Source organism: Micromesistius poutassou (genome assembly GCF_964030765.1).
Source record: "Micromesistius poutassou genome assembly, chromosome: 10".
Lineage (NCBI taxonomy): Eukaryota > Metazoa > Chordata > Actinopteri > Gadiformes > Gadidae > Micromesistius > Micromesistius poutassou.
Window position 1 is genome coordinate 3,051,032 of NC_140280.1, and position 12,234 is coordinate 3,063,265.

The 12,234-nt window shown below is 48.6% G+C and overlaps 1 protein-coding gene across 1 annotated transcript; it reads right to left on the minus strand.

Moving 5' to 3' along the window:
• Window positions 1-2,289: 2,289 nt before the first annotated feature.
• Window positions 2,290-10,911, minus strand: rars1 (arginyl-tRNA synthetase 1). Its single transcript, XM_084473964.1, has 14 exons — window positions 10,779-10,911; window positions 9,859-9,993; window positions 9,452-9,640; window positions 9,121-9,229; window positions 8,626-8,726; window positions 7,909-8,151; window positions 7,661-7,790; window positions 7,233-7,337; window positions 6,498-6,676; window positions 5,681-5,790; window positions 4,787-4,892; window positions 4,048-4,220; window positions 3,286-3,533; window positions 2,290-2,439 (listed from the first exon to the last, which is right to left on the minus strand). Exons 1-14 carry the CDS (start codon window positions 10,821-10,823, stop codon window positions 2,330-2,332), a joined length of 1,983 nt encoding a protein of 660 aa, XP_084330090.1. The 5' UTR covers window positions 10,824-10,911; the 3' UTR covers window positions 2,290-2,329.
• Window positions 10,912-12,234: the final 1,323 nt, after the last annotated feature.

The window sequence follows — 12,234 nt, forward strand, 5'->3', positions numbered from 1 at the left end:
TTTCGAAAAGGTTTCTTACTTTTTAGATCAAAATTCACAAATGAATAGACGAGGTTGAAAGGAAAAATGTAAAAAGGAAAGGTGGTTGATTGGAAGGGACACATCACAGAGGTTAACACAGGCCTCAGACGATGGGAACCCTTTGTCCCAGAGACATATTTAGATTTCATATTGGAGACCTAGTGACCTAGGAATGTCAAAGGGGGTTTTATTGTAATAAATGCACGCATAACTTGCTTGAAGTCAGAGATGATGGCAAAGTTTAAATGGATGTTGGACCTCTAAGCGATTAAATAGGAAATGGAATCACTGTTAAAATAAAGTTTGGCAGAAATATAAATCAAAGAAGGATCTTCATGATCCCCTGATCACAGCTATTAACCAAAAGAAAAGATGAACCCGCCTGATATCCAAAATGAAAGCTCCTTTAGTAGTCCACTACCCCCCTTAGTCCTGGTCTGGTCTTACTGTAGTCCACTTCCCAACTGGCCTTACTGTAGTCCACTACCCCCCTGGTCCCAGCATGGTGTTACTGTAGTCCACTACCCCCCTGGTCCCAGTCTGGTGTTACTGTAGTCCACTACCCCCCTGGTCCCAGTCTGGTGTTACTGTAGTCCACTACCCCCCTGGTCCCAGCATGGTGTTACTGTAGTCCACTACCCCCCTGGTCCCAGTCTGGTCTTACTGTAGCCCACTACCCCCCCCCGTCACAGCCTGCCATTAATAGAATACATCTGAAGGGTGAGTCTAATAAAGATTTGATTTCAAACGGTTTCATTTTTAATTGAAACTACAGAACTTGCTCAATAGTCACGGCAGAAGATGAGCATCATTTCCTGACCGTACATTATAATCTGCGTTTGTTTCCTTTGAGTAGGCCTACACTTATTAATGAATTAATGGGGGGCGGTGGTTCACTGGGTAGAGCGTCACCATTAAGACCCAGCCCTTACCGCAGCGGTATGGATTCCTGCCCGTGGTCTTTTGCTGCATGTCTTCCCCTCTATCTCCCATACCTTCCTGTCTTACCCTACAATAATAAAGGATTAAACCTTCAAAAATAAATCTTTAAAAAGAAAAATTATTAAGTCAGGCATATCATGGAACTCCAAATTCACTACTCAGTTAGCTACCAATACGTGGTATTATTTGAATCCTCAGGACCAAAGAGTGTATAGGATATGAATCAACAGTATTTGGAAAACTTCAACATTGACGGAACAACAACCTGAGGAAGAATTGATGTTTCCAACTCTCGGATGTGACCTCCAGCCTCGAGGTCCCGCTCAGCCTCACCGTTCTCGTATCGCTATGGCAACACCTTTCAGAGCTGTGGACGTCTTAAGTAAGACAAAACTAATCGCATGACGCATGCGATTCATGCGTCACGAATCACATACCACGTCAACGGCAGTTTGGACCAATCATATGGAGCTCAGAGTTTCACCCGTTGCTGCTCATCCGTTTAGTTTCAAGTTCTCACACTAAACAGTCGATAAACTCGCCTCTACCTTCTCCGCTTAGCAGAAGCCGTCTCTTCATATTACCTGTGGCCTAACGTTTGAGATAGTTTGAATGGTTTTAAAGTTTGAGTGGATCCGTTTGGTTAGGCAGCACGGTGCCACGGTGGTTAAGCTCCACTGGGCCAGAAGGGGGCAGTGTTTCAGTGTTACAGAGTTTCAGTGTTTCAGTGTTGCATGGTGTCCCAGTGTCCACGTGGTATCATGTTCCTGCTGCATGTTCCTGCGTTCCTTCCCCCTGTCAGACCTGCTGATTAATGTGTTAAAGTCTCTGCGGCGTAACTTTCTGCTGCAGGTATGAAGGGAAAGTGTGTGTGTGTGTGTGTGCGTGCGCGTTTAATAGTGATGCATCTTCACTTCTGTAAAAGAGAAACGCAACCAGACGGCGGAGCAACCGGGATCTGTTGAAGGTCACTGCGATCACACACACACACACACACACACACACACACACACACACACACACACACACACACACACACACACACACACACACACACACACACACACACACACACACACACACACACAGGTGTTGTGTTTAGTAAAATAAAGAGTACAGCTGTTAGATACCGCAAGGTGTTTCTATGAATCTAAAGCGGTGTCTATAAACGGAACCTTAACTCCGCCTCGGAGAGAGCGATAGAACACTCCGGCGACAAGGTCACCCATAAGAGAGTGAGAGATGACACCATTAAAAGGAGGATCAACGATGAACGGAACGCCGGCGGCAGAACCGTTCTCAAGAAGGCGATCCGGAGCGGAGGAGTGGGTTTCAGTATTTATTGCGAGAGTTGCGAGCGGCGACATCACATCCTGCTGACGGGCGTGATGCCCAGGATGTCGAAGCCCTTCGCCATGATGGTCGCCGTGGCTTCACACAGCAGCATCCTCCACATGTTCACCGTCACCACCTCACCTAGAGAGAGAGAGAGAGAGAGAGAGAGAGAGAGAGAGAGACAGACAGACAGACACATATAGAGAAAAACACACAGGGAGAGGGAGAGACAGAGAGAGAGAGAAAAAAAGAGTGACAGAGGGAGGGGGGAGAGAGAGAGAGAGAGAGAGAGAAAAAAAGAGTGACAGAGGGAGGGGAGAGAGAGAGACACAGAGAGAGAGAGAGAGAGAAAAAAAGAGTGACAGAGGGAGGGGAGAGAGAGAGACACACAGAAAGAGAGAGAGAGAGAGAGAGAGAAAAAAAGAGTGACAGAGGGAGGGGAGAGAGAGAGAGAGAGAGAGACACAGAGAGAGAGAGAGAGAGAGAGAGAGAGAGAGAGAGAGAGAGAGAGAGAGAGAGAAGAGAGAGAGAGAGAGAGAGAGAGACATATAGAGAAAAACACACAGAGAGGGAGAGACAGAGAGAGAGAAAAAAAGAGTGACAGAGGGAGGGGGGAGAGAGAGAGAGAGAGAGAGAGAGAGAGAGAGAGAGAGAGAGAGAGAGAGAGAGAGAGAGAGAGAGAAAAACACAGGGAGAGACAGAGAGAGAGAGAAAAAAAGAGTGACAGAGGGAGGGGAGAGAGAGAGAGAGAGAGAGAGAGAGAGAGAGAGAGAGAGAGAGAGAGAGAGAGAGAGAGAGAGAGAGAGAGAGAGAGAAAAAAACACAGGGAGAGACAGAGAGACAGAGAGAGGGAGAGAGAGAGGGAGGAAGAGAGACATAGACAGAGAGAGAGAGCGAGGGGTTAACAACAGTCACCAAAGAGTCAACAGAGGAGATCAAACCCAGAGCAGAACCCCAGGCGGGGCCGGGGTCCCCCAGCGGACGTACCGGTCTGCCGGTCCTTCTCCACACAGTAGCAGCTGTCGTAGAACTCGGTGAAGGTGGTGGCCAGCTCGTACAGGTAGTCGCACAGGCCGTGCAGGAGCAGGTCCTCCAGGATCTTGTTCAGCACCTCGGGGAAGCGCAGGATGCACTTGCCCAGCTTCCACTCCTTCTCGTGGTCCAGCAGGATGGGGGTGGAGGCCGCCGCCGCCGCCAGCGCCCCGCCGTCCAGGCTGGCCAGCCGCGAGATGGACCTGAGGACCACCAGGGAGAGGGTTAGAGGACAACAATGGGGACCGTTACTGCAGCGGGGCTCTGCGGGGGGGCTTTTACTCTGGAGAACAGGGGTCACCAGAGGACTTTTAATCTGGAGGAGTGTGGTCACCAGAGGACTTTTACTCTGGAGGAGTGTGGTCACCAGAGGACTTTTAATCTGGAGGATTGTTCTCCCCAGAGGACTTTTACTCTGGAGGAGTGTTCTCATCAGAGGACTTTTACTCTGGAGGATTGTTCTCCCCAGAGGACTTTTACTCTGGAGGATTGTTCTCCCCAGAGGACTTTTACTCTGGAGGAGTGTTCTCCCCAGAGGACTTTCACTCTGGAGGATTGCTGTCACCAGAGGACTGGGTTTTCTGAACAGAGGACCTTCACTTTGAATGAGGGGTCTTAAGGGAGGAATCTTACGCTGACTTTTACTGTGAAGGAGGTTTCTCCCGGCAGTACTTTAGGCTGAGGAAGCAGAGTACTCTTAATGTGGAGGCCACTCACCTGATGCGTGTGAGTGCGTACAGCAGGTAGGCGGCGGTGTTCCCGCGGTCGTCCAGCATCTTGTCGAAGGAGAACACGTAGTCGTTGATGCGGTTGTGGGAGAGGTCGGCGTACTTAATGCAGCCGAACGCCACCGACCGCTGGGCCTGGGTCAGCTCCTCCGGGGTCAGCACCTGGAGAACCACAGGGACATACTGTTAGCGTAGCTACCGCTAACCTAGCATAGCTACCGCTAACCTAGCATAGCATAGCTACCGCTAACCTAGCATTGCTCCCTTGGGCTCAGCACCTGGGGAACCACACGGACATACCGTTAGCGTAGCTACCGCTAACCTAGCATAGCTCCTCCGGGCTCAGCACCTGGGGAACCACATCGAAATACTCTTAGCGTTGCTACCGCTAACCTAGCATAGCTACCGCTAACCTAGCATAGCATAGCTGCCGCTAACCTTGCATAGCATAGCTACCGCTAACCTAGCATAGCTACCGCTAACCTAGCATTGCTCCTCTGGTCTCAGCACCTGGAGAACCACAGGGACATACCGTTAGCGTAGCTACCGCTAACTTAGCATAGCCCCTCTGGACTCAAAACACCAGGAGTACAACAGGTGCTTGCTAGCTACAGTGAGCATAGCGACAGTTTACCTAGCAACAGCTAGCACAGCTAAAGCTAACCTAGCTATTGCTCCTCTGGACATAACAGGTACATACTGTTAGCATAGCTAGAGCTAACTCGAACCTTGTCCCTCTCCTTGTCCAGCAGCTTGTCCATGGAGCGCTTCAGTCCCTCGTCCAGGAGATCCATGAGGCGCACGGTGTCCCCAGACCGGGTCTTAAACTTCTTCCTGGAAACACGAAACCAACAGAATATAAATATACTATAACTAAGATTGAATACACTTGAATAATAACAGCCTTCATCTTCACTGTAGCTCTGCTCTCAATATCCCAATATCAGCACAACGCATTCAGCCCACTGCCTGGTTCTCTACACACATTGGTATAGTGTTGGGCTGGGAAATAGTAGTATATATAAGTGTAGTATAGTGTTGGGCTGCTATGCCTTAGTATATATTAATATAGTATACATTAATATAGTATATATGAATAGAATATAGTGCTGGTGCAGTGTATATTAGTATATATATTAATAAAGTTTATTACACGGCTCTTCTCAATGCTGTGGAACGCTCCGTTCACTTGCATGGGCCTTCCCGACTTATTATTTTCCAATAATGACCGTTGCTAAGCATATAATGACCTGTCAAGGAAAGTGGATTTTTTCATTCATTATTATTTTTTTTGTATCACTCCACAAGTAGTTCGGTAACTTATTAACCCCAGTGGATTCGGTTGCTAAGCGACGTCAACGTCTTTGGCGGACTATTTCTCTGCTGATCAACACTACGAATGCTGGTAACAAATAAATTGTAAAAAGACACACAGTGTGAATTTATTTTTTTGTTTTGGCAAGTAGCCGTGTAACGAGCGGGATAGCCCCTTTAGGACGAAGCAAGACACCTCTGCTTCGCGTCGGCGTCCGGTTCGCCCTGTCTGGGCTTATTTCCAGATAATGACCGGCGTTCTATACATTATCCATTACATATACGAGTGTATATTAGTATTTATTTACTTGTCCTCTCCGAGCACGACCCCAAAGCCGGCGTGCTCCACGCGGGTCACCAGGGGGTCGTACCAGCCCAGCATGCGGGCCGCCGCGAACACCAGCTGGAAGTGAGTACTCTACAGAGTACACACAATATACACATTATACACACAAACACCAGCTGGAAGTGAGTACTCTACAGAGTACACACAATATACACATTATACACACAAACACCAGCTGGAAGTGAGTACTTTACAGTGTACACACATTACACACCAGCTGGAAGGGAGTACTATACAAAGTACACACAATATACACCAGCTGCAAGTGAGTACTCTATACAGTACACATTATACACATTAACCATGTTACACACACAAACACCAGCTGGAAGTGAGTACTCTACACAGAGTACACATTATACACACAAACACCAGCTGGAAGTGAGTACTCTACAGAGTACACACAATATACACATTACACACACAAACCTCCCTCGGGCTGCGTTCCAATAGTTATCAGTGATTGTGCAAGGAAGTGGCGTATCTGTACCCTAACAGGAAGTGGCATACGGCCTGTACCCTAACAGGAAGTGGGGTACTGTGTCTGTACCCTAACAGGAAGTGGGGTACAGTGTCTGTACCTTAACAGGAAGTGGCATACGGCCTGTACCCTAACAGGAAGTGGGGTACTGTGTCTGTACCCTAACAGGAAGTGGCATACGGCCTGTATCCTAACAGGAAGTGGCATACGGCCTGTATCCTAACAGGAAGTGGCATACGGCCTGTACCCTAACAGGAAGCGGGGTACTGTGTCTGTACCCTAACAGGAAGTGGCGTACCTGTCCGCTGTCGGTGACGTAGATGATGATGTCGGCGCGCTCGGTGAAGATGCGCTGGTGGATGGCGGCGAGGTCGGAGGTGTCGTAGGTGAAGCCTCCGTCAGACTTGACCACCGTCAGCGGGATGGACTGACCCGGGACGAACACGATGTGACGCCCCTCGTCCAGCTCCAGCACACCTGGAGGGGGCGAGAGAGCACCGCTTAACAGAGAGAGAGAGAGAGAGAGAGAGAGAGAGAGAGAGAGAGAGAGAGAGAGAGGGGACCGTTTAACATGGGACAGAGAGAGAAAGAAAGAAAGAAAGAAAGAAAGAAAGAAAGAAAGAGAGAGAGAAGTGCTTAACATGGGAGAGAGAGAGAGAGAGAGAGAGAGAGACCGTTTAACATGGGACAGAGAGAGAAAGAAAGAAAGAAAGAAAGAAAGAGAGAGAGAGAGAGAGAGAAGTGCTTAACATGGGACAGACAGAGAGAGAGAGAGAGAGAGAGAGAGAGAGAAGTGCTTAACATGGGACAGAGAGAGAGAGCGAGCAGTGCTTAACATGGGACAGAGAGAGAGAGAGAATAATAGTGTGGAAGTGGGTTAGTTAGGGTTTGGTATTAAAGGAGACTTTATAATCCATGGTCAGGACAACACTGCCCCCATGTGGCCACGTAGCAGTACTGTAGCCTGAATGACTTATGTAGCCTCCCACTCACCCTGGTGTGTGTGTGTGTGTGTGTGTGTGTGGTATCTCACCCTTCCCCTTGAGCTCCTCCACCACAGCCTTCATCATCTCCTGGTAGAAGGACTCTCCTCTCTCGATCAGCCTCACCTGCAGACAGTCATACACCCTCTGGAACTCTGCACACACACACACACACACACACACACACACACACACACACACACACACACACACACACACACACACACACACACACACACACACACACACACACACACACACACACACACACACATTCTACTGATTGCCAATACTTACAAAGTAGTACTACAGTAGTAGTATAGTACCAGCCTAGTGCTACAGTTGTAGTATTAGACAGTATATAGCATGTCCTACCGCCCCCAGAGACATCACAGATGAGGATCCAGGCCTGTATATCAGCGTGTAGTACTACAGTAATAGTAGTAGTACTATAGTAGTAGTAGTAGTAGTATATTACCGGCCCTGGAGACATCACAGATGAGGGTCCAGGCCTTGATGATCTCTGGCTCTTTGCTCTGCAGTCGGACCACACAGTGGTACGCTCTCTTCTTGAAGTCCTCCTCCTCGTCAAAACGCTTCTTAGACTCCTAGGAGGGGGGGGTTAACAAAAAAAAAATCAGAAAAACAGAAAAACAGACAGACAGACAGACAGACAGAAGAGGAGACAGACAGAAGAGCAGGCAGACAGACAGACGGACCGCCCACCTTGTAGAAGGCTTGCAGGTCTCCTATTGGTGGGGAGGAGGTGACGTAGTCGGGGAACTTGTCCTGCAGGTGGGCGATGAGCATGCCGAACTGGGTGCCCCAGTCGCCCACGTGGTTCAGCCGCACCACCTCGTAGCCCAGGAACTCGAACAGCCGGCACATGCTGTCCCCGATGATGGTGGAGCGCAGGTGGCCCACGTGCATCTCCTTGGCGATGTTGGGGGACGAGAAGTCCACCACCACCTGCCGGACCACACCCCCAGACACCCCCCCGCGGTGAGCTCCCACGTCTGCATCCCATCCCATTCCATCCATCCCCCCCTCCCTCCCTTCCGTGTCTCCATCCATCCATCCCTCCCTCCGTCCATCACGAGTCTGTGTCTGTGTCTCCTTCCCCATCCCCTCCCCCCCTCCCTCGCCTGTTTTCCGTGAGTCCCGCCCCTCGCGTACGTTTGGGACTACAGCAAAACGGTGAGTCGTTTACAATGTCTGAGCGAAGGGAGGGCAACTTCAACTAGGGCTGGTAACCATGGGAACGAGAATATACACAGCAGCGGGCATCAGACAGGAAATGCTACGCTAGTGATTTGTGGGTAATAGCAGGTTAATAAGCAACCAGCCTCCGCTAAGCCTGATTGGGCGGAACGATGGACGTCACCCTGAGGGAGAGCCTGATGTCACCTCAGCACGCTCTTATTGTGAAGGCGCGGTGCGTACCTTCTTCCTGACGGGCAGCGGCGGCGGCTGCACCCCGTTGAGCAGCAGGTTGGTGAGCAGCTTGGACACAAACGGCTTCCTCAGGTGGACGTTGATGAAGCCTGAGGAGACAGGGACACTCGATTGGTCCACCGGACGGGAAGTGGGGCAGCAGTCAACCAATGGGGGACGCAGCTTCAGAGCTGATAGTGTAGTTTCAGTAATTCAACTGCTTCTGCTGTTTACATTTATTTTTGCATTCATACTACCATTGTACATGTACACATTTTACTTAAATGTAAAACGCTTCCCCTGTCCAATACTTTCCACTGTGACACACGTATAATATTAATTAATAAAACAGTTGATTCCTAAAAGCTCCATCTTATCAGTGGCTTCAGTATTAACGACCCTCTGAAGCCGTCTCTCTCGTTAAGAGTGAGGACGACCTGGTCGATGGTCTGACTGCAAACAGGAAACCAGTGACCCCAACAGGAAGTGCATGCTGCCGCTGACCTGGTCCCGCGATCTCCGTCTTCTCGATGAGCTCGTTCTCCGGAAGGTTCTCCAGGATCTTCTGAGCGATCTCACGAGGAGTGACCTTCTCCCCTCTGGCCTTTAGCATCTACACACACACACACACACACACACACACACACACACACACACACACACACACACACACACACACACACACACACACACACACACACTTTTTAATTTCTACACTTTGTCCAGTAATTTTTCCCAAAACTTTAAAATTGTCTTTTAGATTTTAAACAATCATCTCAACTCTGGTATGAGCTATTTGTTGAGCCACACACACACACACACACAGACAGCCCACCTGGCCCAGAGCCATGGCACTGTTACACTGGTAGTCTCCGAACTTGGGCTGGTGGCTGGGGGTGACGGCCAGCGGGGGGTCCTCCACCTGGGGGCAGGCCGCCCGGATGGCCTCCCCGAACACCTGCTGCAGCCGCTGGTTGATGTTCAGCATGGCCTTAGAGCACGGAGCAGGGTCCACCTGGAGGCTCTGGAGAACCACACACACACACACACACACCATTAGAACCACAACACCGTTAGAACCGTATCACCGTTAGAACCGTATCACTGTTAGAACCACAACACCGTTAGAACCACAACACCGTTAGAACCGTAACCCTGTTAGAACCGTAACCCTGTTAGAACCGTATCACTGTTAGAACCACAACACCGTTAGAACCACAACGCCGTTAGGACGGGACTCACCCTCTTGAGGGTGTTGAGGCGGTACTTGAGTTTGGCATTCTCCTCCATCAGGCTGGCGAGGTGTGGCGATGGTCCCAGTGCCTGCGGACTCTTCAAACTCTCGATCTCTGCTGACAGAGTTCTGATCTGTCTCTCCTGTAGATCAACAAACCCAGACAGACATCAACACACACCCAGACAGACATCAACACACATCCAGACAGACATCATCACACCCAGACAGACATAATCACACCCAGACAGACATCAACACACACCCAGACAGACATCATCACACCCAGACAGACATAATCACACCCAGACAGACATCAACACACCCAGACAGACATCAACACACATCCAGACAGACATCAACACACCCAGACAGACGTCAACCCCATAAGTTCTGATCTGCGATCTGTTACTCGTGCATATCATCACACCCAGACAGACATCAACACACCCAGACAGAAGATGGTTTCACTATTGAGGGATGGGGTAAATGTCTCGACCACAACCGATAAACAAAACATGAAGCGGTGCTGGTCCAGCTCCTCACACATCTCCACTTCCGTTCCTGTGCGATCGATCCCGATTAAAAGGCTGAATGAACACCGGATTCATTCATGAATCGTGAGAACTCATCAATGGATGTTTTGAGACCTCAGCATGACGCAACGCCGCCTGAAGCCCGAAAAATGCCTTGATCATGTGGACACAAACGCGGCCTGCTGTCGGTACATCGAAGCAAGGCGTGTGTGATTTTTAAAGAAGACTAACATTAACACTAACATAACATTAGCCCCCCTGAAGTTACCACCGCTTACGTCATTGCACCCACATGTTCACGTACACACTCCACTAAGTCTGCATACCGCAGCATCAATTCATCACCCAGAACACCAAGGAGGCATCTCACACATCACTACATCACAACGGACCTGCTCCTGAAGGCGGGCGGAGCAGTCAGCCACCGGGTCTCCCATCTTGGGTTGGAAAAAGTACAAAAATCTGCGGAAAAGTTCAACGCTTAGTTTCGGATTCGAGATGACACCGGCGGACGAGGTGCAGAAAGAAGAGCGTCCCGGAAGAGGAGGCTGCTAGGTTTTGCTTTAGCGCCCCCAGCGTCCGAAAGATTAAAGACAGGCCTTTTACAGCCGTGCTTTAGCGCCCCCATCGGCCGATTGATTAAAGACAGTCCTTTTTAAGTCGTGCTTTAGCGCCACCGGCGGCCGATTTACAGCAATGCTTTAAAGTGGATCAACGGTTCTATAACAATTTGTACTGATGTTTTTCAGCCAAGTACCTTTGCCCAGATCGAAACATTTTGAGGAGGCAAAATAATGAATATGATTATGAATAATGCTTGTGCATGTAATCAGGAGTAGGTCTACCCAATAACATGACAATATTGCCATAATCAGAATAAGGTCCATAGTTGGGTTAAGGTTGTCCATGTAAACGCAGACAATTAAAGTATATTCTATAAGCAACACAATGGGGAGGTAACCTTTCCGCATATTTTTCTTTTTCTTTTTTCTTTAACATGTTAAAAATAATACAAACAAAATAATGAGCAATAAAATGCAAGAAATGAAATAAAAACAAACAAATGGGATCCTCAGGATCCTAAGCAACAAATACAGGTTAGATAATACAGTTCATGTTCAAAAGGGATATGAAGAGGTTGATTTCTGGTCCTACCCCCTCTTATTATTTTTTTATGACGCTGATCTTCAGCTCGTAGGGTAAAACAAATCAAAGCTTTTGATTTGTTGTGATTCTTGTGTGTGTGTGTGTGTGTGTGTGTGTGTGTGTGTGTGTGTGTGTGTGTGTGTGTGTGTGGAGTTCAGCTGAAAGGTACTAGGTTTGATTCCCAATGTCTGCAGCCTAACCTGTACCATCCTATAGAGCAAGACAAGATGCTCCCTAACCCTGATACCACATATATCCTTATTCACTGTCTAACCCCTACCTGATACCATATAACATGATGAAATCATCTTTTCGTTTAACTTTTGTTAGACAAACAAGGAATGAAGGAGTGACCAATGCTAGGCATCTTCTGACTCGGTCCCGTTAGAATAATGCTGCATTCTAGAGGGAGGACCATAAACTGACTCAAGCATCACTGAGATCCATACATTTAACCAGTGACCTTATTAAGTGGATCATCTTCAACCATGATTGCCTATTGTGATACAATTCAAGGTATGAACTAGCAAATAATGGCAGTAGAAACACACCCATTAGAAAGTCAAAACAAGAGGTAGTTAGCATTAAGCACACAGAACTAAAAGGTAAGCGAAATGAACACAATCATGTATAATGTGGGGTTCAATGGCAGTCTATTTCACAAGTGAACTTTGCAGGCTTTCTGTAATAACAAAGGTAACG